At 50.1% G+C, this 26936-nt stretch overlaps 1 protein-coding gene across 6 annotated transcripts in view; it reads left to right on the top strand.

Moving 5' to 3' along the window:
- PCNT (pericentrin) overlaps positions 1-26936 on the top strand; it is a 142007-nt gene that overhangs the window by 79032 nt on the left and 36039 nt on the right. For 4 of the 6 annotated variants that reach the window (XM_050784313.1, XM_050784318.1, XM_050784317.1 and 1 more), the window contains 13 exons: positions 1108-1254; positions 4096-4247; positions 6940-7082; positions 7396-7628; positions 8600-8762; positions 9113-9325; positions 12654-12686; positions 14745-14974; positions 15489-15605; positions 15710-15730; positions 17194-17400; positions 19133-19303; positions 19902-20054. In XM_050784313.1, coding sequence (XP_050640270.1) covers positions 1108-1254; positions 4096-4247; positions 6940-7082; positions 7396-7628; positions 8600-8762; positions 9113-9325; positions 12654-12686; positions 14745-14974; positions 15489-15605; positions 15710-15730; positions 17194-17400; positions 19133-19303; positions 19902-20054 — 1983 coding nt within the window. The remainder of the gene's footprint in view (positions 1-1107; positions 1255-4095; positions 4248-6939; positions 7083-7395; positions 7629-8599; positions 8763-9112; positions 9326-12653; positions 12687-14744; positions 14975-15488; positions 15606-15709; positions 15731-17193; positions 17401-19132; positions 19304-19901; positions 20055-26936) is intronic. The other 2 variants (XM_050784314.1, XM_050784315.1) reach the window with 2 other exon arrangements.

The raw sequence follows: 26936 nt of genomic DNA, 5'->3' as shown, positions 1-26936 counted from the left end.
AAAAAATAAGCTTATTTCATTAATTTAATTGGCCACGTGCAGTGGCTCACACCTGTAATCCCAGCACTTTTGGAGGCCAATGTGGGCAGATCACTTGAGGTCAGGAGTTCGAGACTAGCCTGGCCAACAGGTTTTAGTGGAAACCCTGTTTCTACTAAAAGAAAAATTACAAAAATTAGTTGGGTGTGGTGGCAGGCGCCTGTAATCCCAGCTACTCGGGAGACTGAGGTGAGAGAATCCTGTGAACCTGGGAGGCAGAGGTTGCAGTGACCTGAGATCACGCCACTGCACTCCAGCCTGGGTGACAGAGAAGAGTCCTTCAAGGTAGGTAGGTAGGTAGGTAGATAGATAGAGATACATAATTTAATTCATCTATTGAACCGTATTTAAAAGTTTTTGTTATTCAGAAAGAAAGAAAGTTTAATCTTTTAAAAGGGAAGAAACCTAGGTTTCCAAATATCTTGGATTTTCATGGCTGTAATCTCTTTTTTTTTTTTTTTTTTTTTTGAGACGGAGTCTCGCTCTGTAGCCCAGGCTGGAGTGCAGTGGCCGGATCTCAGCTCACTGCAAGCTCCGCCTCCCGGGTTCACGCCATTCTCCGGCCTCAGCCTCCATAGTAGCTGGGACTACAGGCGCCCGCCACCTCGCCCGGCTAGTTTTTTGTATTTCTTTAGTAGAGACGGGGTTTCACCGTGTTCGCCAGGATGGTCTCGATCTCCTGACCTCGTGATCCGCCCGTCTCGGCCTCCCAAAGTGCTGGGATTACAGGCTGTAATCTCTTGATGGTGAACTTCTTAGTGTGACTCTTAAAGATGTTACAGGAGCCATTTGGGAATGGTAGTGAGCAGTTGCTCATGACACGCAGCTGTCACCAGTGCAAACTTGTGTCTCCTTAAGTGTTTTATCCCCAAAACCAGGACTTCGTGTTCCCAGTGAAGTCCTTGAACCCAAGTTTTGTGTGATGGGGGCCGTGGTCTGGCTCATCACGGCTCTTGGTGCAGAGTAGGGGCTCCGTGCATATCTGCTGAGTGTGCTGAATTCTAGCTAACAGCAGAGAATGTATTTTTCTAACTTACTGGTATTTTTTATTGTTATTGATGTGTACAGGGTGAATTTGGAAGTGAAAAGAAAGCTGCTTTGCATGAAAAAGAGAAGACACTTTGGCTTCAGAGTGCGCAGGCACAGCCTTTTCACCAAGAGGAGAAAGAGTCTTTGTCTCTGCAGCTTCAGAAGAAGAATCACCAAGTCCAGCAGGTGTGTGGAGTGTGCCTTTTCCTTGTGATAAGATGTGTATAGCATAAAAATCATTTTCATCTTATTTCAGTGCGTAGTTCAGTGGCAGAAGTGCATTCATGGTGTTGTACATTTACAGTGTTGTGCATTCAGTGACAGAAGCGCATTCACGGTGTTGTGCTTATTCAGTGGCAGAAGCACATTCACGGTGTTGTGCTTACTCAGTGGCAGAAGTGCATTCACGGTGTTGTTCATTCAGTGGTGGAAGCGCATTCACGGTGTTGTGCTTATTCAGTGGCAGAAGTGCATTCACGGTGTTGTTCATTCAGTGGCGGAAGCGCATTCACGGTGTTGTGCTTATTCAGTGGCGGAAGTGCATTCACGGTATTGTGCTTATTCAGTGGCGGAAGTGCATTCACGGTGTTGTGCTTATTCTGTGGCGGAAGCGCATTCACGGTGTTGTACATTCAGTGACAAGCACGTTCACGGTGTTGTGCATTCAGTAGCAGAAGCGCATTCACGATGTTGGGGATCTAGTGACAGAAGCACATTCACAGTGTGCTTATTCAGTGGTTGGAAGCGCATTCACGGTGTTGTGCATTCAGTGGCGGAAGTGCATTCACGGTATTGTGCTTATTCAGTGGCGGAAGTGCATTCACGGTGTTGTGCTTATTCTGTGGCGGAAGCGCATTCACGGTGTTGTACATTCAGTGACAAGCGCGTTCACGGTGTTGTGCATTCAGTGGCAGAAGCGCATTCAGGATGTTGGGGATCTAGTGACAGAAGCACATTCACAGTGTGCTTATTCAGTGGTTGGAAGCGCATTCATGGTGTTGTGCATTCAGTGGCAGAAGTGCATTCACAGTGTTGTTCATTCAGTGGTGGAAGCGCATTCACGGTGTTGTGCTTATTCAGTGGCAGAAGTGCATTCACGGTGTTGTTCATTCAGTGGCGGAAGCACATTCACGGTGTTGTGCTTATTCAGTGGCGGAAGTGCATTCACGGTATTGTGCTTATTCAGTGGCGGAAGTGCATTCACGGTGTTGTGCTTATTCTGTGGCGGAAGCGCATTCACGGTGTTGTACATTCAGTGACAAGCGCGTTCACGGTGTTGTGCATTCAGTGGCAGAAGCGCATTCACGATGTTGGGGATCTAGTGACAGAAGCACATTCACAGTGTGCTTATTCAGTGGTTGGAAGCGCATTCACGGTGTTGTCCATTCAGTGGCAGAAGCGCATTCACGGTGTGCTTATTCAGTGGCAGAAGCACATTCACGGTGTTGTGCTTATTCAGTGGCGGAAGCGCATGCACGGTGTTGTGCATTCAGTGGCAGAAGCGTATTCACGGTGTTGTGCTTATTCAGCGGCAGAAGCGCATTCACGGTGTTGTGCTTACTCAGTGGTGGAAGTGCATTCACGGTGTGCATTTAGTGGCGGAAGCGCATTCACAGTGTTGTGCATTCAGTGGGAGAAGCGCATTCACGGTGTTGTGCTTACTCAGTGGCAGAAGTGCATTCACGGTGTTGTGCATTCAGTGGCGGAAGCGCATTCACGGTGTTGTGCATTCAGTGGCGGAAGTGCATTTGTGGTGTTGTGCATTCAGTGGCGGAAGTGCATTTGTGGTGTTGTGCATTCAGTGGCAGAAGTGCATTCATGGTGTTGTGCTTATTCAGTGGCAGAAGCGCATTCACGGTGTTGTGCATTCAGTGGCGGAAGCGCATTCACGGTGTTGTGCATTCAGTGGCGGAAGTGCATTTGTGGTGTTGTGCATTCAGTGGCGGAAGTGCATTCACGGTATTGTGCTTATTCAGTGGCAGAAGCGCATTCACGGTGTTGTGCATTCAGTGGCGGAAGTGCATTCACGGTGTGCATTCAGTGATGGAAGCGTGTTCATGGTGTTGTGCTTATTCAGTAGCGGAAGTGCGTTCACGGTGTTGTGCATTCAGTGGCGGAAGTGCATTCACGGTGTGCATTCAGTGATGGAAGCGCGTTCACGGTGTTGTGTATCAGTGGCGGAAGCGCATTCACAGTGTGCAGCCATCACCACCATCCATCTCCAGAAGTCTTCATCTTGCAAAACTGAATTCTGTTCCCATTAGACTCTCACTCCCCATTTGCCCTCTCTCGGCACCATGGCTCACACTTGTAATCCCAGCACTTCGGGAGTCTGAGACAGGAGGACCACTCCAGCCCAGGAATTCGATACCAGCCCCGGCAATATAGGGAGGTCCTGTCTCTACAAAAAATAAAAAAATTAGCCATGTGTGGTGGCACGCGCCTGTAGCCCCAGCTTCTCAAGAAGCTGAGGTGGGAGGATTGTTTGTGCCTTGGAGATTGAGGCTACAGTGAGCTGTGATTGTGCCACTGCACTCCAGCCTGGGCAGCAGAGTGAGACCCTGTCTCAGAAAAAGAGATCTTTGCCTGCCCGGCAACTGACTTTTGTGAATGACCAAATACAGTGACTTATTTCAAATTGCTGTTTGAGCGGTGGATCTCTGATGAACTGGCCCCTTCCCTCCCCTTGCCTCAGGTTCCACCTGGAGATGTTTGTGTATTCTTTTGTAAATGATTAATAATGGAGGAAAAACCATATCAATAATTTTCATCTTTAATCAGCACCTCGTTCACCTTTGCTGTATTTTTATTAAATTTGCAGATGGTCCTCGGCCTGTGCTGGGGCCACGCCTCGACCGCTGTCAGTCGAAGGCGCTGTGAGTTGGGGAACGTGCCGAAGTGCTTTTGCCCCGTCGCCAAAGTCCTAAGTCAGACTCTTGAATAGGGAAATTATGTTGAAAGTTCCTTACAGCCATTTACTTTTAACCAAATTGTTTTAACTAAAGCTTTAACCATTTTTCCCAATAGCTGAAAGACCAGGTTTTATCCTTAAGTCACGAGATAGAAGAGTGCCGCTCTGAGCTGGAGGCGCTGCAGCAGAGGCGGGAGCGGGAGAACCGAGAAGGCGCAAACCTCCTCTCCATGCTCAAGGCTGACGTCGACCTGTCCCACAGCGAAAGGTCAGTGTGTCCTTGGCACCAAGGCTGCCTTGTGGCTGCCAGCACCCACTGGGTCATGCGGATGCCATTGGTCTCCACGTCTCCTGACTGCGTGACTGGTGCCACCGTGTACACTGGCTCCTGGTGGACAGGGACCCGGCTTCCTTCTTCCTTTCACTTAGAAAGATTGTAAGCACTGGGAAGAACTCACCTGCTGTGTCTCGTCTCCCAGCCCCCATTCCCTCCTCCCACCCTGCCTGCTGTGTCTCATCTCCTCATCTGGCCAGATTAAAACCAGCCATTATCTCCCACACAGAGCCCGACCCCTCCCCTTTGGTTGTCCGCGTCCTTGCAGTGTGTCGTCGTCCCCGGTGTGGGGTACAGGCCCACATGTCTCGTGGTTCCTGTGCTTTGGACTGTGTGCGAGTGTCATGCCTCATGCGTCTCTCTGTCACGCGTGTTTCTGAGACTGGCCCGAGCAGGGGCCGTAGCCCTGTCCATTCCTTTCTTTGCTGGGAGCCGGTGCCTGGGGAGCACAGTCCCAAGGGCTCTCCCAGGGCGGGTTGTGGGTCTGCTTACCACGGGTCGCTTCCCCTGAGCGCACGGTTTCGGGCCGCATCCCGCCTTGGTGCCTCCTCACCTGCAGTGATGCTGTCCCACAGGCTCGACTGCCTTTTTATCTTGTTTGGGGTCTTGAGAAACTGTTTGCTCCTCTGACACCATGTAGGTTTTTCCCAGGTCATCTCACAGGGTTTTAAGTTTTGCTTTTGTGTGACTCTGGGGTGAGCCTGCAGCTCTTCTGTTGTTCTTGCTTGCACCTGTCTGGGCAGTGGACTCAGCAATGTGTTGGCAAACACAGCCTCCCCTCGGGTGCCCGTCCTCCCTGTCCACTTGTGTGGGTCTTTGGCTGCTCCCATTGGCGTGTCCCTGCCTAAGGCCTCTGTGTCCTGCTGCTCCCCCCATCTGTTTGTCCCCATCTGAAGCCTCTGGGTCCTGCCGCTGCTCCTGTCTGTGTCCCCACCTGAGGCCTCTGGGTTGTGCTGCTGTGTCCTGAAGCTCTGGACTGGTTTGGCTCCGCTCTGGAGACCACCCAGGGTCGGGAGACCTGGTCGGGCTGATGGGACCCTCTGAGCTTACAGCTGTTTCAGGAGCATTAGTGTCTGTCATGCTGAGGGGCTATCCGTCTGTGCAGGTCTCTCTTTGTTCTTTTCATCAAGTTTTGTGATTTTTCTGTGAGGACCTTGCCTTCTCTAGCAGTTGGCTGTGGGTGCCTCGTAGCTTGGTGCTGACTCTCGAGTCACCCGGGTCAGTGGACGAGCGAGGGCTCTAAACCGAGAGGCACAGAGGCCAGTGGGGCGACCTGTGCTCTGAACTCGAGGGGTGCAGAGGTGGGTGGTGGGCGGGGCAGCCCCAGGCTCTAAACATGAGGGGCGCAGAGGTGAGCCCATGGTCCCTGGACACTGGAGAGGCTGCCTGTCCTGAGGTGGGGTGGCTGCAGACTCCCTGATGCCTGCAGGAATTGGGCATTTTGGGGGGTGGAAGTGTGCCGGGGAGCAGGTGGCATTCTCTCTGTCAAGCCCCTCCTCAGGACTCCCCCTCCCTGTTATTTGCCCAGAGTCCCAGGTTCCTTGGGGCCTGCACGATGTTGCCTCCTGTTCTCACCTCACAGTCCCCACGAATGAGTCCTCATGATCTGCTCCACAGGGTAGGGCTCTCTGGGGACAGAGCTGTGAACAGAGTAGAGGGCGGGCTGGCTGTGTAGGCACCGGGTCAGTGTGCCTGTCCTTAGCGGTGTCACAGTGGGGAGGGCTGCCCCTAAACCATAGTGCAGAGAACGAGGTGTAGAGGGGCCTGTGGCCTCAGGAACCCCTGTGTGTAAAAACAGAAGCATCCCGGCCGGGTGCGGTGGCTCACGTCTGTAATCCCAGCACTTTGGGAGGCCGAGGTGGGCGGATCACGAGGTCAGGAGATCGAGACCATCCTGGCTAACATGGTGAAATCCCGTCTCTACTAAAAATACAAAAAACTAGCCCAGCGTGGTGGCGGGCGCTTGTAATCCCAGCTACTCAGGAGGCTGAGGCAGGAGAATGGTGTGAACCTGGGAGGTGGAGCTTGCAGTGAGCCGAGATCGTGCCACTGCACTGCAGCCTGGGCAACAGAGTGAGACTCCGTCTCAAAAAAAAAAAAAAAAAAAAAGCAGAAGCATCCCAGACTGCACGTCCACGAGGCCTAGAGAGAGGCTGGGAGACACCGTGCTCCTCCTGCCACACTACTCCTGTGAATGTGTGGCTGAGGCGTGACTTGGTGTTGGACAGACATCTTGTAAAATGGCCGACTGGTGCAGCCTGTGCCCCAGGGGAGAGACAGAGCCTGTGTTCTGCTCCTGGGTGATACACGCTGTGCGGCCACACTGCACACCTGCAGGATGGGTTTGCTGTCTTCCTAATATGATGCCTTTTACAAATCAGAAATGGCATCAGGAAGACCTCACCTAGGAAGCCCGTGTCCCTCAGTGGGCTCCATGTGGTTGTCTTGTCTGTGGCCTCAGCTTCCTGTGCTCACACAAGCATGAGGATCATGTCTTCCGGCCCCATGGGGACAGGCGGCCGTGGGCCGAGGTGTGCAAACTGGTGGGCGGCCCCTCAGCAGCATCCAGGGTGGGGGTTCTCATGCTATGACCGGCTTGCCTGATGATGGATGTTTCCTGTCTCAGAGGGGCCCTCCAGGACACCCTGCGCAGGCTGCTGGGTTTGTTTGGAGAGACGCTGAGAGCAGCCATCACCCTGAGGAGCCGTATCGGGGAGCGCGTGGGGCTCTGCCTGGATGACGCGGGCGCAGGCCTGGCCCTGTCGGCAGGTGAGTGTGCCGGGACCAGCCGCGCGGCCCTGTGCCTGAGGCCCTCTGTGGGCCTGGAGCTCTCTGAGAGGAGCCTCTGTATTGGGCGATGCTCTCGGGAGTGCTGCTGTCTTGGTTTCCGGCTAGTTCCCGCACTTACAGAAGGCCGAGACTGGGGTCTGGGCTCAGTTTGCCAGCTCCTGTGGACGTGGCGCTGTCTCGTCTCTGCTAGGGCGACGTTCTGAGTTCTGTGGCTTCCTTATCGTCGTGGCTGCCGTGGCTGCGGCCAGCTTGCTCGCTGAGCCGCGTGTGCGGGCGTCTGCTCTTCTTGTAGCTCCGGCGCAGGAGGAGACGTGGTCTGATGTCGCCCTCCCAGAGCTGGACAGAACTTTGTCTGAATGTGCAGAGATGTCTTCTGTGGCTGAAATCAGCAGCCACATGCGTGAAAGCTTTCTCATGAGCCCAGAAAGCGTGCGGGAATGTGAGCAGCCCATCCGGAGGGTCTTCCAGAGCCTCAGCCTGGCCGTGGACGGCCTCTTGGAGATGGCCCTGGACTCCAGCAGGCAGGTGAGGCCCAGGCTCCCGGGGGCCTGTGGAGAAGTGAACAACGAGCAGCTGATGATGCCACACGAGCCTGGTGGATGCCGGTGCCAACCACACTCACACGGGTTTCTCCCCAAGGAGGAGGCTTTTCTGAACCAGATCCTTGAGGAAGTGGGCTTGCTACGGATGAGAGAATCTGTTTGTTTAATTTGGATGATAAACAGGCCTGTTTCCTTTACTTCCTGCACTATTGCAGTTCCACGTGGAGCGTTTTCATACTTAGAGATTATCACTAAGAAAGGAAAATTTTTAACCCTTTTAGAACATTTTAGACAATTAAAAAAGATGTTAAATAGGAATACGTGGAAAGCAATCAAAGATCCTTTTTTTGGCCAGGCACAGCGGCTCACTCCTGTAGTCCCAGCACTTTGGGAGGCTGAGGTAGGAGGTTCACTTGAGCCCAGGAGTTTGAGCCAGCCTGGGCGACATAGTGAGACCCCATTTTAAGTTAGCCAGGCATAGTGGCAGCACCTGCAATCCCAGCTCCTCAGGAGGCTGAGGCTGCAGTGACCCATGATTGCACCACTGCACTCCAGCCTGAGTGACAGAGCAAGACCGTATCTTAAAAAAAAAAAAATTCTTCTGTGCTAAGTTTTGAGTTCAGAGGTGACTCTGGGTCTCTTAGCCTGTAGATGGCCTGGGAGCCCCAGACTGGACACAGTCGCCAGGGGAGTGTCTGGAGGAAGGGAGAGGGGCCCAGGGCTGAGCTGGGAGGCCGGGGAGAAGTGCTCATTGGAGACCGTGGCCACAGTGTCTTGGAGGGTAGCTGAGATGCGCTCAGGTCCCATCACCCTGGTGTGGCCCTGCCTGGGTGGTGACGGCCCGAAAGGTCTGGGGGTAGAAGTGGCGTTCTGTTGGTCTTAATGTAGCCTTACATCCAGATCAGAAATGCTATTTTTGATCTGGAGTTTTGATTTGCAAATGTGTTTTAACAGCTGGAAGAAGCACGACAAATTCATTCTCGTTTTGAAAAAGAATTTAGTTTTAAAAATGAGGAGACAGCACAGGTTGTCAGGAAGCACCAGGAGCTGCTGGAGTGCTTGAAGGAGGAGAGTGCGGCAAAGGCAGAGCTGGCGCTGGAGCTGCACAAGACGCAGGGTGAGCAGCACGAGGCCTCGGGGCACCTGGAGCACAGGAACGGGGAGCAGGCCCGGCCTCACCGAAGAAAGGAAGCCTTCGGGATAGGGTTTTACAGTGAAATGTAAAAACAAAGCCAACAGTGGGAGGCACCCATGGTTTGGGAGGAACGGGGTGGTCGGGAGCTGCTGTGGCCAGCAGGGCTGTTGGGGGCCTACAGCTGGGTCCTGGAAGCTGCTGGCTCTTAGCTCTGCAGCTCTCGGGGACAGCGGCCCTGTCCCTCCCTCCAAGCAGGCCCTGCCCCTCCCTCCGAGCTGTCCTCAGTTGCACCCGGGACTGGCTTTGTCAGGGTATCTGTGTCTCCCACAAAGGCACCCTCGAGGGATTCAAGGTGGAGACTGCGGATCTGAAGGAGACGCTGGCCGGGAAGGAGGATTCCGAGCACCGTCTGGTCCTGGAGCTAGAGAGTCTGAGACGGCAGCTGCAGCAGGCGGCCCAGGAGCAGGCAGCGCTGAGGGAGGAGTGCACCCGTCTGTGGAGCCGGGGGGAGGCCACAGCCACGGACGCCGAGGCCAGAGAAGCTGGTAAGGAGTGCGGGATATGGAGGTCGGTTCAAGCTGTGGGACGCGGATACAGCTGCCACGGTTTCCCCAGCTCCCAGGGACGCTCAGCGTCTCTAGAGGGTCAAGTGTAAACCAGCATGTAGCTTCTCATGGAATGCTGGGCATGGGAAGCTTGTGCGGGATCAGGTGAGGCATCCACTGGCTTTGCTACACTTTCAGAGAAGGCGGGTTGTCTGTTGGTCCTGTTGGTTGGAGGGTCCCCACCTCTGTGAGGTGGAAATAAGAGGAGTTCTGAGTTCAGCAGCAGAAGCTGGAGGCAGAGCCAAGTGCGGCAAACAAGAGCTACTTTAAAATTTCGTTTAAAATAACCAAGTGCCTGACATTAACCCTTATTGGAAAACATAGTTTTAACAGTATTAGTTTGTATCTTTTTGGATTTTTAGATATTTTGTTCTCAAAGGTATTTAAAATGAAAATGGTCAAAACGTAAGCTTAAAATCTCGAGCCTGCGCGGTAACTGTGTCCTCAGTAGCTGGTTCAGCTCGAGCAAAGGCTTTTCGCGGGGCTGGGGCGTCCGCCCTCAGTCCCTGTTCCTTGCCTCCCCAGTTGCTGCCTCTGACTCCAGCTTTCTCCCCATGCCCTTCCAGCTCACACCGAGCTGGCCCCGCCGCCCACATGCCCACTCTGCCACCTCGCAGACGCCTTGCATTCGTGGATCTCAGGCACGTGGGAGGCAGAGGGGCCTGCGCTTCTCCAAAAGTTCCTTCCAGGATGGCTGTGGCCTCGGGGTCGTCCCTTCAGAACACAGATTGGAGTTAGAAGCTGGGCATCGCAGGCACCACCTCAGCCAATTCAGAAATCTCTTTTTTTATTATTATTTACATTTTTCTCTTTAGAAAACAACCAACGTTTGATTTTGGTGTCCATTCTCATTTGCTGTCTTCTGTCTTGCTGATTTTTGCCCTCGTTCCTGTGATTTCTTGTTCCTATGGTTTCTTTTTTTTTTTTTTTTTTGAGTCTCGCTCTGTCCCCAGGCTGGAGTGCAGTGGCATGATCTTGGTTCACTGCAACCTCTGCCTCATGGATTCAAGTGATTCTCCTGCCTCAGCCTCCCAAGTAGCTGGGATTACAGGTGCGCACCACCACACCTGACTAATTTTTTATGTTTTTGGTAGAGATGGGGTTTCACCATGTTAGCCAGGCTGGTCTCGAACTCCTGACCTCAAGTGATCTGCCTGTCTCGGCCTCCCATAGTGCTGGGATCACAGCCGTGAGCCCCGGTGCCCGGCCAGCTCCTGTGGTTTCTTGCTGCCTTTGTTGGGTTGGACGCTGTCGGACACGTTTGCTGCCTTTCACAGGACGTGGGGTTCAGGTCGTGCCTCCTGGCGGTGCCCCAGCCTTTTCACCTGTGGTGCTCATGTTGACATCTGGGTCCCACAAGCTTGTAATTTTTGGCCCAGGGAGCGTTTTCCAGGTGGAAGACATTGGTCCCGTGGGATGTTTTAAACTGTGCCTGTGATTGTGCCCACACTTTGTCTTCTCCTTTTCTTGGTTTATTTCTGTCATTCCCATTTATCCCGTTTTATATAAATTTCTGATGGTGAAGGATTAGTCTGGTGTTTTTCCCCTTGTGTATCTTTTCTTGTCCTTTTATTTTAAGTCTTTTTTAACATTCTGTTTTAGTTGTGCCTTGTATGGATACCATTTTCATGACTCTTTTTAAAAAAGCCTATCTGTGAGTATCTTCTTTTGGTCCATTTAGCCAAGTTTTTTTTTTGCCACACCTGCTGGCATTGGGCCCTTCCTGCTGCTCTTTGTGTTTCCTTTTCGCCCGCCTGCTTGGCCTGCTTGACCTTGCTCCAGGCTGGATTTTCCTTGGCCAGCTGTGAAGTCCTCACTGCGGTGTTGGCTGCTGCTGGGCTCAGGCCAGTGTCATCTCCCCATGGGCCTCTGAGCCCTGTTGCCCCCGCGGTCTGTGTGTCCACAGAGGGAGTGCAGGGGAACCTTGAGGGCCACGAGGGCCTGGAGTCTCTTCAGGTCCCCTCCTCTGCCAGTGAAGTGGTGCTGGAGACACGACTCAAGATCCCGTTTCTTTTCTTTGAGGCCCTCGTTTTCCTGCATCTCCTCAGGATTTTTCAGGGTGTTTTCAGGAACGTCTCTGATGTCATGCGTTGCTCTCGGCATCGAGGGCCTGCATCTCTGCCCTGGCAGTGCTGTTGCAACTGGGTGTCCATTGTCACTGTTTCTCACGATGCTTTCTCTGCTTACCCTCTGCTGTCCGGGGGCAGCCTCATGGTCAGGCCCCTCCCTGTGAACTCTGTTGCCCCATTTCCAGTGTCTTCGTGCCCAGCCAGCTGGCAGCTGGCCGTACTCCACCAGGGGAGACCACCTGGTGTTTCACCGCTTCGAGCCCTTGGACTTCAGCCAGTCACCTCGTTTGTCAGGCCTCCTGGCAGATAAAGGGGTGTGTGGCCTGCATACTGTTGAATGGCCCAGTGAGGCCTGGGCCCTGTGGCCAGCGCCCCTGTGTCAGGTGCCTGTGTTGTGCCCTGGGCCTGAGCACATGGACTGAGCACCGTGGGGCTTCTTCCCAAGGCTATGGTGGCCCCTCTGTTGCTTTGCCTCTGGTTCACCTCCTGCCACGAGTTCTGGCCTACCAGGGAGTGTTGGGACAGGTGGATGTGGGCCCTGGGTGTCCACAGCCTGGCTGGGCTCCCTGCAGACCCCAGGATTGAAGCTGAGTTTCACCATGGGCCCTGCAGTGGTAGGCACCTGACATGCTGGGAGTGGATCTCATGGAGCCCTTGCACAGGCTCAGGCCAGCTTTGTTTTGTCACTGGGAAATTCTTGTTGTTTCTCTGGGGTCCTCTTGGTTTCCTTTCATTTTGACGTTGTTAACCCTGCCCTAGTTTCTCACTCTGGTTTATTTTCTTTCCTTTCACCCTGGTTCTGCAGTTGTGTGACTCTGCGCCGGCTACCGGCATACCCACCACAGCCCTGAGCTCGCTCCCGGCAGGGCCTAGGCTCTGACAGTGGCGTGAACTCAGCCCTTGTGCGCAGCAGCCCTGCCTCGCCGTGTTGCGTGATGCCCCCTTTGCTGTGTGGTGTTTTGTGGCCCTCTTCAGGTGTTGCCGTCTGTCCCTTTTGTTCTCTTTGTCTCCTTGAAAAGTCGATGGGCCTGCAGCCACACAGGCAGTGTGGGCATGGTGGACGCTGAGTCTGGAGATTGTTCAAGGCCAGCAGCGTTGCTCGGAGCCCTGCTGCTGACGCTGCCGTCACTGGTTCTAGCTCTCACATTCTCAGCTGCACGTTTCCGTTTCCACCAGTAAATGCAAACTCTTGTTCGTAGGCACAGCTGTCACTGCAGCACACAAGGACTCAGGTTTGTAAAGACAAACGAGTGATTTCTGTGTGATGTGCTGTGTGTTTGCATTGGATTTTGCAAATTATTTACTAAAGTCCTTCAGAACTTCTGTGGCAAACAGTAAATACAGCGAAACTCTAATCTTCAACATTCATACAAATGGGTGGAGTTGTCCCATTCTAATGCCCCAGCAAAGCAGGAGCATTTCTCTAACGGTGGTTACTGCAGTGCCTAAGCTACGGTTTGTGCTGCTTTTCAGGAACTGATGCCTTGTGATAGTTGTAGCTGTTCTTGGGCTGGGTCCCTGCCTGGTCTGCAGGAAGGCCTGGGCCCGCCACATCCCCTGTGCCTGCTCAGCGTGGTATCACCTGCTCCGCCAGCTGGGATTGCGATCCTCCCGTGCCTCCCTGAGTCTGCGTGCGTGTCAGCAGGCACCCTGCCCCAGTGCGTGGCCCAGCGCCCTTGGCCCTGAAGATGGTGATGTTCTGGGCCAAGCAGAGCCCGGGTCGTGTCCAGGGCAAGGGAGTGCAGTGGGGGGAGCAGCTGCCCTCGGGCCGCGCCGCGCGCCTCGGGCTGTGAATGGCATTACCGCGGCGTGTTTACAGCAGAGTCGCCATTACTGCTGACGGTGGCGTGAACATTTATTGAGAATGTTGCTTGCATTGGTCGTGATAGTTTGTGATAAAAGACTAACAATTTTACAAATCAAAATGCTTTTTTGGAAGCTGGTGAAATGTCAGTTAACGTGAATGAATTTAATATTTTAGTTTTTGGATGGCTTGAAGACTTCAGGATTCAGGCCGGGAGTGGTAGCTCACACCTGTAATCCCAGAGCCAGACTCCATCTCAAAAATAAGAATAATAAAATAGAGACTTCGGGATTCAGCAGCAGAGAGCCCCTTTTTCCAAAATACTTTTTCATCTGCAGTTTCCACTTGGGCCAGGGCTTCCCCACCCCAGGTCTTAGGCTGGTTGTGCTGCTGGAAGAGTATTTTTGAGGCCAGGCGATTTATCACAGACACACATTTGTGGCTCACAGTTCTGGAGGCTGGAAAGCCTAAGGTCAAGGTGCCAGCAGGTTCGGTGTGTGGTGAAGTCTAAGGTCAAGGTGCCAGCAGGTTTGGTGTCTAGTGAGGTACCAGTCTCTGCTTCTAAGGCAGAGCCTTGCACACTGAATCTTCCAGAGTGGAGGGCGGGATCCTCACAGGGCAGAGGCAGAAGGGCCAAGGCGGACGGCCACTCCCAAAGCCGCTTATTGAGGCATTAAAACTGCTGTGAGGGTGGAGCCCTTGCGGCCTCATCACCTTTTCAAGGCCCCTCCAATACCATCACTCTGGCAGTTAAATTTCAACATGAGTTTTGGAGGGGACAGAAATTTAAACTGTGGTACCCAGTTTGTTTGTTTATTTATTTATTTATTCATTTGAAGGAGTCTCACTTTGTCACCCAGGCCGGAGTGCAGCAGCGCAATCTCACCTCACTGCAACCTCCATCTCCCGGATTCAAGTGATTCTCCTGCCTCAGCCTCCCGAGTAGCTGGTATTACAGGCGTGCGCCACCATGTCTGGCTAATCTTGTATTTTTAGTAGAGACGGGGTTTCACCATGGTGGCCAGGCTGGTCTCAAACTCCTAACCTCGAGTGATCCATCCGCCTCGGCCTCCCAAAGTGCTGGGATTACAGGCGTGAGCCACCCCACCCGACCTAGATTCGCTTTTGATTTACCATGAGACGTTTGCCTTTCCCGTAGACACGTCACAACCCCAGGCACTCAGCAGTGTCCATTGTCTGCTGGGACTGGGCTTAGTCGTGTGTTTCTGTCTGGGAGGGTGTAGTGAAGACAGAATTCCTAGAGAATCACCCACGTGTCACTCAGAAGTATTCTTCTCAGGCTTCAAAAATTTAGCCAATTTTGTTTTAAAAGATGGGCTTTTTACCCTGAAGTCATGTGACTTCATTTTCGGTGGGCTTTGACTGAGTCACCATCAGGAGGTGCACGTGTCGTGTTCCCTCTCAGTACAACGCCAGCCTCTGAGGTGCGGGGGTTTCCCCGTGTCTGTGGTGTTTGCATCCTTAGCTCTCCGGAAGGAAGTGGAGGATCTGACCAGGGAACAGTCGGAGACCAGGAAGCAGGCCGAGAAGGACCGCTCAGCCCTGCTCTCCCAGATGAAGATTTTGGAGTCTGAGTTAGAGGAACAGCTGTCTCAGCATCGCGGGTGTGCCAAGCAGGCGGAGGCCGTCACCGCCCTGGAACAGCAGGTGGCGTCTCTGGACAAGCATTTGCGCAACCAGCGGCAATTCATGGATGTAAGAATTCTGAATAATACATTTTATTGCATCACTAAAAGTTGCCATTATAGCATGAACTTCTTTCCAGATGGTTACGTAAGCTTCTGCAGTAGGATGTTGAAGAGGGCGTCCCACCCCTGCTGCACAGGTGTACCCAGGTCACTGACGCTTGGTGGGTGTCTTCTTGCCCACATTTTGTGGCACAGGCCTCTGAGGGCCACCTCCCATGGTCTTGCCATGCTCCTTCTCACAGTCCTGGAGGCATCCCTTGGGGCCCAGGCTGGGCCTGTGCTGCGACTCTCACTGGCTCTTGTCCTCCCGCCCGCCCGTCTCGGACGTTCCTCTGTGTTCCGCGCAGAGGGCTGTTTTCTTAACTCCATTTTGCAAAGTGACTGTGACGAGGGGGATGTTTGGAGTCCTGAGCTGCTGGGCGGTTGTACTTGGACGTGCAGTGGAAGCCTGGGTGGGCCTTCGCTGCGAGGGGCACGCCGGCCCCGTTGGGGTGGTCCCAACACGCCGCCTCTCCTCCCAGGAGCAGGCCGCCGAGCGGGAGCACGAACGCGAGGAGTTCCAGCAAGAGATTCAGAGGCTGGAGGGGCAGCTCCGCCAGGTGGCCAAGCCACAGCCCTGGGGCCCTCACGACAGCCAGGTGAGTCAGCACAGCGTGCAGTGCCACTGGTTGCTGTCTTTTACTGTGTTTTTAAGCTTTAACTTTCTTAAAATTTTTGCCTTCCATGTACGTGAACTCGGCAGCAGGCGCCGCTGGATGGAGAGGTGAGTAGGTGTCACAGAGATGGGCACGCCCTGTGCGGGCGCCCAGGCTCCCCTGCACTCGCTGGGACTGTCCTGCCGCCCGCTCGCTTTTCTTGCTCTGGCTTCGGCTGCAGCTATCTGCTTTCTCTTGTCTGAGGAAGCTCTAGTAGGTTCATTTATTCTTTTAAAAAATTAATAGTGGATTCACACACAGTTGTAAGAGGTAAGACTCGGATCCCTTGTGCCTGGCACGTGGTTCCCCAGAGGTCACACCTGCAGAGCTGGAACGTGGCATTGCAGCCAGTATGGGCAGGGAGCCGATGTCGCTGCAGCGCCTTCTGCCCCCCGGGACCCTCGTGTACCTGGTCACGGCCCTGCTGCTGTCCCTTCTCTGGCAACCACTCATCTGTCGTCTGTTTCTAAGACTTTGCCATCATCCTGATGTGTAAAGTGTGCCTGTCATCTTTGGGGATTGACGCCGCTCACTGAGCCTGACTCTGGAGATTGATCCAGGTTGCTGAGTGTAGCCATAGTTCATTCTTTCTGTTGCTGGGTGTTCCATTCTTTCTTCCTTTTTTTTTTTTTTTTTTTTTTTTTTTTTTGAGACGGATCTCGCTTTGTTGCCCAGGCTGGAGTGCAGTGGTGTGATGTCAGCTCACTGCACAGTCCCCCTCCGGGTTTACGCCATTCTCCTGCCTCAACCTCCCAAGTAGCTGGGACTACACGTGCCCACCACCTCGCCCGGCTAATTTTTTGTAGTTTTAGTAGAGACGGGGTTTCACCGTGTTAGCCAGGATGGTCTCGATCTCTTGACCTCGTGATCCGCCCGTCTCGGCCTCCCAAAGTGCTGGGATTATAGGCATGAGCCACCATACCCAGCTGTAATATTGCATTCTTTTCTATCAGAATAAATTTCATTTTCCTAACAAATTCTGTATTATAGAGAATGACCTTAACACAGCATCACCCTATACTTCCGTTAGATCTCCCTGTGCTGCCCGGGTCTAGGTTTCTCTGTTCAGTCTGTGGGTCCGGGTCTCCCTGTGGGTCTAGGGGAGGGCATAGGGGCATCTGTTTTCTTTTTTTTTTTTTTTTTTTTTTTGAGACGGAGTCTCACTCTGGTGGCCAGGCTGGGGTGCAGTGGCCAGATCTCAGCTCACTGCAAGCTCCACCTCCCAGGTTTACGCCATTCTCCTGCCTCAGCCTCCCGAGTAGCTGGGACTACAGGCGCCCGCCACCTCGCCCAGCTAATTTTTTGTATTTTTTAGTAGACACGGGGTTTCACCGGGTTAGCCAGGAGGGTCTCGATCTCCTGACCTTGTGATCCACCCGTCTCGGCCTCCCAAAGTGCTGGGATTACAGGCTTGAGCCACCGCGCCCGGCCAGGGCATCTGTTTTCTATTGTTTTTGGTACTTTTTTGTTTGGAAGATGGGTTTTTATAAAACAGTCTATTGTGTTCCCCAAGCATTTTTTGTTGTTTTAGGTTGAGTTGTTACAACAAAAGTTGAGAGAAAAGTTGGATGAATTTAATGAATTGGCTCTACAGAAAGAGTCGGCAGATAGACAAGTGTTGAGGCAGGAAGAAGAAATTAAACGTCTGGAGGAGACGAACATCAACATCAGGAAGAAAATGGCCGAGCTCCAGGAAGAAGTGGAAAAACAGAAGAACATTGTGAAAGAGCTGGCGCAGGTAAAGCGTCTCCACGTCGTGGTGGGGCGTGTGGTGAGGCGTCCCTGGGGCATGGCTTCATTGCTGATCTGGCAGGAGCGGGCAGGGCGTCCTTTTTCACTCGCAGCCGCCACGTCTGCACCGGAAACGCGGGCGTTGGGGAGAAGCAGAAGTCCTTGGTGACTGGGTAGGAAGTGTACTTTGACCTTGCTGGAGATTGTTGCTTTTATTTGCTGGAGGATTGTATACCATTTCTTTATGTCTCAAGAACTCTGCATTTATCCTTAATATTTCATAAAGTAAATATTTTAAGATTTTAGGTTTAAAAAAATATACCTTATTAAATACTTTGATGAGAGCCCCTTGTACTTATTTCAGTTGAGTTCAGGAACTTAGGTCAGCTCCCAGTGAAAAGATCTCCAGTGATGGTTTTGCATTGCTGGTGTTTCCCGTGTTCCGTGTGTTCGTTTGTGTCTGAGAGTTTAGAGAGGGGCTGGAGCACTGAGCCAGGTGGGCCATCTCATGGCTGCCTGTGTGCATTTCTGGGTAGCGGCTGTGCCCTCCTTTGTGAGCATTTAGCTAAAAGGAATTCAGCTGACTTTTATGAGGTTAAAAGGTTACTTGGAAAGTGAGGCTCAGTAAGAAATTTGATTTTAGAATTAGTAGTTTGGCCTCAGACACAGATGAGAGGAGTGTTTCTCAGGTGTGTCTGATTTTTTTTTTTTTTTTTTTTTGAGACAAAGTCTCACTCTGTCGCCAGGCTGGAGTGCGGTGGCGCAATCTTGGCTCACTGCAACCTCCTCCTCCTGGGTTCAAGCGATTCTCCTGCCACAGCCTCCCAAGTAGCTGGGATTACAGGCGCACGCCACCATGCCTGGCTAATTTTTGTATTTTTAATAGAGATGGGGTTTCACCATATTGGCCAGGCTGGTCTCGAACTACTGACCTCAGGTGATCTGCCCGCCTCAGCCTCCCAAAGTGCTGGGATTACAGGTGTGTGCCACCGCTCCCAGCCAAGTGTGTCTGATTCTTGTAAGTGCTGATGAGAATTACTAAGTTGGGGCCTTTCCTGAAGCCCTGACGTGTTTCCGTTCTGCTGTCGCAGGGAGGACCGCTGAACGTCACCTGTACTTGGAGTGGAGCTGTCCCCCTGGCCGGCCGCCGCTCATGTTTCAGTGACACCTGCTTCAGGGCGGCTTCACCCCTTCCTTTTGCCTTCACTCAGCAAACTTTTGCTGAGCTTAGTAGATGTCAGGGTTAGAAAATGTCTTTTTATTCCTTCGTGACATTTGGACTGTTTATGCGGTTTTATATGTCATGCTCTTGCGCATGTAATGTATTGTGACCATTTTCATCATATTAAATATTCTTTGAAAAGTTTTTTCTAGGCCGGTAATATTCATTGTATGAGCACACCATCAGCCATTGCCCTATTTTTTTTGGCCAGTTCTTGTCAGTTTTGAAAATATTGGTAATAGTTTGGTGAATATTACTGTAGGTAAATTCCTCACAGTGGACTTGGGCACAGGCTGTGGCTCTGGGTCGCGTCCTGCACCAGGCAGGCCTCTGCTGGGAGGTGGCTGGGTTCTGGGTACCAGTGCTGCCTGGTGCGTCACTGAGTGCAGGTGCGTGCAGGTGCACCTGCTCTGCTTCAGGTGCAGCTGAAGATGGTCTATGCTTTAACAGGCAGCAGTTTGAGGTACTGAACTCCCAAGTATTTGCCTAAAATAGAGTTCCTTTTTTTTTTTAATAGGATAAAGAGTTGTTAAAGAAACAGCAGATGAGTAGCTTACTTCTGGCGTCCACATTGCAGTCTACACTAGATGCAGGCAGTTGCCCTGAGCCGCCTCCGGGCAGCCCTCCTGAGGGTCCAGAAGTACAGTTAGAGGTGACACAGAGCGCACTCCTGCAGCGTGAGAGTGAGGTGAGTACGGAGTGGGGACATGGGATTATCAGCCCCAGGTCAGTGTCCAGTGAGCTTCTCTGTGGCAGATCCGGTCCAGATAACGCAGGCAATTGGCTTGTGACCACTGTGTATTCTTTTCTTTACTTTTTTTTTGAGACAGAGTTTTGCTCTTGTTGCCCAGGCTGGAGTGCAATGGCGCGATCTCGGCTCACTGCAACCTCCGCCTCCTGGGTTCAAGTGATTCTCCTGCATCAGCCTCCCGAGTAGCTGGGATTACAGGCGCACCCACCACCACTCCCGGCTCATTTTTGGTATTTTTAGTAGAGATAGGGTTTCACCATGTTGGTCAGGCTGATCTCCAACTCCTGACCTCAGGTGATCTGCTTGCTTGAGCCTCTCAAAGTGCTGGGATTGCAGGTGTGAGCCCTGTGCCCAGCCCTGACCACTGTGTATTTTTTGCAGTTTTACCATTTATATGTGGATACGGGTACAGGGTAGTAATAACTGTCTTAGGCATGTGCTTTTAAATCTCTCAAAGCTATTTTAATAATTTCTTAATTATTAATATCAATAGAATATTAGATGACTTTTAATACTTCTTTTGTTTTAATGAAAGGTTTTGGACTTGAAAGAACAACTAGAAAAGATGAAAGGTGACTTAGAAAGTAAAAATGAAGAGATACTACATCTGAACTTAAAATTAGATTTAAAGAACAGCCAGACTGCTGTCCGCCTCGGAGAACTTCAGGAAGAGAGCGTGAGCTCGAAGGTAAGCCACCAAAGGTCCACGTGACGCCGAGTTCATGTTGCTTACGCCAGTGCCGAGCGGCTGCCAGGACCCTCGCCTGGGAGGCGGGTCTCTGGCCTTCACAGACGCCCATGGCCCCACGTGGCAGACAGCTGCAGAGAGCGCCCGATTCTGCCTGGGGACATGTGCATGGAAGCAGCTTTCTAGGGATCTTGAGTGGGGAGCCAGCGACCCCTGCCCCAAACTGCTTTCTGATTGCAGCCCTGATAGTCAGGAATCTGAGAAGAGGCCTTTCCCTAGGGCAGCACCCTGGGGCTGTGAGAGGCGCTGGGCTATTGCTGGCTTGCTCTTCTCAAGGAGGTGACTTAAGTTAGTGGCCACTCACTGTGTCTCTTCCCACTGGCATGATGGGAAAAAAGTCTTAAAAACTAATTAAAAAAAAAAAATGTTGTGGGTACATAGTTAGGTGTATATTAAAAAATCTATTTTAAGGTTTATTATTTTAATGTAGCTGTGCTTTTGAAGCAAAAAAGAAAACCACAACCAGCCTGTTTATAATAGAGATGATATTCAAAATTGCAGAGCGTTGGTAACTTCACAGGTGCCCTTGAAAGACCTTGTGTAGGCCGGGCGTGGTGGCTCAAGCCTGTAATCCCAGCACTTTGGGAGGCCAAGGCGGGTGGATCACGAGGTCAGGAGATCGAGACCATCCTGGCTAACATGGTGAAACCCCGTCTCTACTAAAAATACAAAAAAAAACTAGCCGGGCATGGTGGCGGGCACCTGTAGTCCCAGCTACTCGGAGGCTGAGGCAGGAGAATGGTGTGAACGCGGGAGGCGTAGCTCGCAGTGAGCCGAGATTGCACCACTGCACCCCAGCCTGGGTGACACAGTGAGACTCCGTCTCAAAAAAAAAAAAAAAAAAAAAGACCTTGTGTAGAATCGTGTTATGTGGGAGAATACTGTGTGTAGGAGAAAGAATCCTGTGTGTGGTGCCCGCGTGGTGCCGGCTCCGTGAATGAACTCAGCGTGGGAGAATCTTGTGTGTGGTGCCCGCGTGGCACCTCTTTGGTGAATGAACTCAGCGTGGGAGACAGTTGAGGGTGGTGACATTTATGTCTGATTCTTACCGAGGCTACATGTGAATGATTCTAACCTGTGTGGAGTAAAAGGGAGTTTTAGGTTGATCCCGGGGATGAGCGGTTCTTTCTGTGTGAACTCTTCCTTCGTTAATAAGATGAGAAACAGATAAGAGCTCATTTTACTTCTTTTTGGTGATGGTTTTGAGACAGATTGCCTGGAAAAGTGCAGTAATTGATTTTTGAAATCCAAATGAATATGTCGTTTTATTTATTTATGTTACTATTTTTTTTAGAGACAGGGTCTCACTCTGTCGCCTGGGTGTCACAGTCATAGCTCACTGCAGCCTCAAACTCCTGGGCTCCAGCGATTCTCCTGCCTCAGCCTCCCCAGTAGCTGGGACTACAGGCATGCACCACCACACCTGGCTAAATTTTTTTTTTTTTTTTTTTTTGGTGGAGATAGAGTCTTGCTCTCTTGCCCGGGCTGGTCTTGAGCTCCTGGCTTCAAGTGGTCCTTCCACCTCTGCCTCGCAAAGTGCTGGGATTATAGGCATGAGCTACCTTGCCTAGCCTAATAACGTCATTTTAAACAGAGAGGACTTTATTTACTTATTGGTTTATTTTTAAACGACCATAAGAAAACTAGACAGAAAGGACTTTAGTAGAAAAACATTTTCAGCCGGGCGCAGTGGCTCACGCCTGTAATCCCAACACTTTGGGAGGGCTGAGGCGGGCAGATCACGAGGTCAGGAGATCAAGACCATCCTGGCTAACACGGTGAAACCCCGTCTCTACTAAAAAAACAAAAAAACAAAAAAACACAAAAAATTAGCCGGGTGTGGTGGTGGGCGCCTGTAGTCCCAGGTAGTCGGAAAGCTGAGGCAGGAGAACAGCGTGAACCCGGGAGGCGGAGCTTGCAGTGAGCCGAGATCGTGCCACTGCACTCCAGCCTGGGCAACAAAGCGAGACTCTGTCTCAAAAAACAAAAACAAACAAACATTTTCAAATTGATTTTCCATTTTTCCAATTTAAAACTGTAGGCTCATTTAATTAGGACGTTTCATACCTGTAGGGTCAGTAGAACATTTCCCTAGTAAGGTTCTGTTGGCTCTGTTTTGATATGGTGGTTGTTATTACCGGCATTTCTGCACAACAAGGAAGAGGAGATCCTGTGTGTGAGCAAGCAGCTCCAGGCACAGCAGGTTTACCTCGGCAAGGTCAGCCACTCCCCAGTGCTGGGGGAGAAGGGGGTCTTCTCGTGCTTCTGGCTTTGCCTGCGTCTCCTGCACAAAGTCCTCATGGTGTCTGGGTGTGATTGACTGGGACCTTGGCTTTCCAGGATGACAGCTTTCTGTTTCCTCATATAATGTTTGTAATACTTTTCAAAATTAATTTTGTCAGTCAGGCACGGTGGCTCACGCCTGTATTCTCAGCACTTTGGGAGACTGAGGAGGGTAGATCACTTGAGCTCAGGAGTTCGAGACCAGCCTAAACAACATGGGAAAACCCCATCTCTACTAAAAATACAAAAATTAGCCAGGCAGAGTGATACACACCACTCAGGAGGCTGAGGCAGGAGAATCACTTGAACCCAGGAGATGGAGGGTACAGTGAGCTGTGATTATGCCACCGCACTTCAGCCTGGGCAACAAAGTGAGACCCTGTCTCAAACACAAAATTAACTTTATGGCCAGGCACAGTGGCTCTCACACCTGTAATCCCAGGAGTTTGGGAACCTGAGGTGGGAGGATCGTTTGAGCCCAGGAATTCGAGATCATCCTGGACAATGACGTAATGAGTCCCATCTCTACAAATTTTTAAAAAAAGTTTAGCCAGGCATGCACCTATAATACCAGCTACTCTGAAGGCTGAGGTGGGAAGATCACTTGAGCCTGGGCGACGGAGGCCACAGTGAGCTGTGATCATGCCACTGTAATCCAGCCGTAATGACAGAACAGGACCCTGCCTAAAAAAAAAATTTTGGAGGGGACCATAGAAGTAAAAAGAAGTTTGTCTCCAGTTTGTCACTTTTAATTTCCCTTTGACAGAGGCTACTGAGATATTAATTATCTGTCTTAGTGTTTGTTGGTATCTTGTATATTTGGCAAAAATTTAAAAATATCCTTTTGGGTTACATTGAAGAATGCCTTTTATGGCCAGGCGCGGTGGCTCACGCCTGTAACCCCAGCACTTCGGGAGGCCGAGGCGGGCAGATCACTTGAGCTCAGGAGTTCGAGACCAACGTGGCCAACATGGAGAAACCCCGTCTCTACTAAAAACACAAAAATTATCTGGGCCTGGTGGGCGGTGCCTCTGATAGTTACTTGGGAGGCTGAGGCAGGAGAATCGCTTGAACCCAGGAGGCAGAGGTTGCAGTGAGCCGAGATTGCGCCACTGCACTCCAGCCTGGGCAACAGAGCAAGACTCATCTCAAAAAAAGAATGCCTTTGAAAACCATTGATTACTTTTCAAAAGAAGTTGTATTATTTGTCTATAGTGCGCTCTAGAATTTGACCTGTAACTATAATCTTATATAATGAAAAATATATTAAAAATAGTTAAATGTTAAGGACAGTATTTTAGTTCCATTAGGAATTGAAGGCTTTATAAGGACAATCCCCAGTATTTTCTTGTGGGATTTTTCTTCCAGATATGTGCAAATTCGTACATCCTTCGTTTTCTGTAATTCTCCTAATTTTTTGTGAAGGTGTGGCTATTACTTTAGTTTGCTTTATATAATAAGGAAAAGTAAAATTCCATTTAAAGGTTTGACTCTGTTCGGTTTCCAGTTCTTTCAAGGACACCACATTTGCCGTTTTCTACCCCATTTGATGTCAGTGAGGATGTTCGTCTTCTAGAAGTGTCTTAGGTTTGTGGGGAAACAGAGCTCCCGTCTCCCTGGCCTGGTCGTGGTTGTTGTCGCTTGTTCTGTATTGCCGTCCTCCGGGGCTCCAGCCACCCTAACACCTCGTCCTCAACGTGGGCCCTCCCTTCCTGTGTTGCTTGTTCTAACTCTGGGGTTAGTGATGTTTCTTTAATTTTACCATTTACTTCTCTCTTATTCTATAGGTTTTAATAAAGAGGTCTCACACGTCTTTTGTTAAATTTATCCTTAAATATTTTAGGCTTTCTGCACTATTGTAAATGAGATTTAAAATAATTATCTAGTTGTTTACCATGAATACACATACACCTTTTGTCTATTAGCCTTGCTGTTACCTTGCACAGTTTATGTATATTAGTAGTGTTTTGTGGATTCCTGAGGGCTTTTTATGTATAAGATAACATCATCTTCAAGTAAAGACAGTTTGATTTCTTTCCAATTTTTGTTATTTCCTTCTCTGATTACAATGTCTAGCACTCCCGGTACAAAGTTCAAACTGGCTAGAGCAGTCATCTTTGCCCTGCTCCTTGTCTTACGGGGAAGTGGTCAGTGTTTTGCCATTAGGTATGTTAGCTTTAGGATTTTCACAGGTGCCTTTTTATCAGATAAAGGAAGTTCCATTACATTTCTAGTTTGCTTTTTCTAGATCTATTGAAATAGTGATGACAGTTTTCTCTTTTATTTTACGAATAGGGTTAACTTTATTGAGTGATTTATTTCTTGGAGATTAAACTGACCTTGCAGTTCTAGGATAAACCATACCTGGTAGTGATGTACTGCCCTCTTCATATGTTACATATATTACTGAATTTGGTTTGCTAATATTTTGTTAATGGTTTTTGCATCTGTGTTCATGAGGGATGTTGGTCTGTAATTGTCTTTTTTTGCAGTATTTCCTAAGGCTTTGGTATGAAGGTTATGTTAGTCTCATAAAATAGGTTGGGAATTTTTTCACCCCCCATCTTTTCTGAAAGAGGTTATTTCACATAGCTGGGATTTCTTCCTTGAATGCTTTCATAGCGTCAACAATGAAGCCGTTTGGAGTTTGTGTATCTAGAGAGATTTATGATAATGAATTCATTTTCTTTAATAGACTGAGGTATTTGGATTTCTGTTTCGTGTTGTGGTAAGTTGTATTTTTCAAGGAACTTGTGCATGTCATCAAAATTGTCAAATTGCTTTGCATAAAGAAGTTTATACTTTTTATATTTTTGAGATGGAGTCTTGCTCTGTCACCCAGGATGGAGTGCAGTGGTATGATCTCAGCTCCCTGCAACCTCCGCCTCCTGGGTTCAAGTGATTCTCCTGCCTCAGCCTCCCGAGTAGCTGGGGTTACAGGTGTGTGTCACCACGCTGAGCTAATCTTTTGTATTTTTGGTAGAGACGGGGTTTCACTGTGTTAGCCAGGATGGTCTCGATCTCCTGACCTTGTGATCCACCTGCCTCGGCCTCACAAAGCTGGGATTACAGGCGTGAGCCACTGCCCAGCCTATACTTTCTCATTTTGTAACTGTTCACCTTATTAACCATTTCCTTACTTGCCATTGAGTATCTGCAAGTTCTATGCTGATGGCCCTTCTTTTATTCCTGATATTAGTGAGTTTGTGTTTTCTCTTTTATTCTTGTGTGTCTCTAGCTAGTAGTTTATTCATGTTGTTGATGTTTTCAAAGAATCAGCTTTTGGCTCTGATACTTTTGTCTGTTTATTTCTTTGATTTCTCCTCTTATTTTCATTATTGGCTTCCTTCTATTTACCTTGGGTTTATTTTCTCTTCTTTTTCTAGCTTTTTCAGATAGAACCTTAGGTCATGGGTTATAGATACTTGTTATTTTTTAGTATAACAATTTCTTTAAGTTTTTTATTTTTTAACTTTGTGCATAATAAAATTAGGTTTTTTTGGTATACAGTTTTATAAATTTTGAAAAAAGGATTTAGTCCTGTAATAATCACCACAATCTCATCACTCAGAAAATTTTCCTAGTGCAGTTTCTTCCTGGCAACCCGTCTACGACTTCCAGCCTCTGGCCGCCCGCCCACGGCCTCTCCTGTCCTTCCTGGAATTCTGCTTCGAGTCAGGTGTTGTGACGCGCTTGAAATTGATGCATCCTGTGGCCTGTGTCTGTTCATTTAGTTGCTGAGTAGTGTTGTCTGGATGGACCACAGTTTGTTGATCCATTCACCCATTGGGGGACATTTGGATAATTTCTAGGTTTTGGCAGTGATGAATCGAGCTGCCGTAAACTTTCATGCACAGCTTTTTGGGAGAAAATAAATGTTCACTTCTTGTGGTTCAATACTTAATCTGAATGCTTGGCCGATTCATGTGTAAGTATATCTTTTACTTAAAAGAAACTGTCAAACTGTTTTCCATAGTTGCGCTACCGTTTTACATTCCACCAGCAATAGATGAGTGTTCTGGGTAACCACGTTCTCATCAGCACCTGGTAAGGCCAGTCTTTTTTCCTGGACATTCTGGTAGATACAGAGTGGTATATCCTAGTGTTTTGTGTTTCCTTAATGACTAGTGATCTTCAGCATCTTTTTCTATGCTTATTTGCCATCCATATTGTGGGGAAAATGTTTGCTCAAGTCTTTCAGAAAGGCGTTTTTTTTGTTTTTGTTTTTGTTTTTGAGATGGAGTCTCACTCTGTGGCCCAGGCTGGAGTGCAGTGGGACCATGTCGGCTCACTGCAACCTCAGTCTCCTGGGTTCAAGCAATTCTCCTGCCTCAGCCTCCTGAGTAGCTGGGATTACAGGCACCCACCACCACACCTGGCTAATTTTTTTGTATTTTTAGTAGAGACGGGATTTCACCATGTTGGCCAGGCTGGTTTCGAACTCCTGACCTCTTGTGACCCACCTGCCTCGGCCTCTCAAAGTGCTGGGATTACAGACATGAGCCACCGTACCTCGCCTCAGAAAGTTTTAAAAAGTTG

The sequence above is a fragment of the Macaca thibetana genome, chromosome 3 (genome assembly GCF_024542745.1).
Source record: "Macaca thibetana thibetana isolate TM-01 chromosome 3, ASM2454274v1, whole genome shotgun sequence".
Lineage (NCBI taxonomy): Eukaryota > Metazoa > Chordata > Mammalia > Primates > Cercopithecidae > Macaca > Macaca thibetana.
Note: the sequence above shows the minus strand (reverse complement) of the source record. Positions and strands in the feature narration are given on the sequence as shown.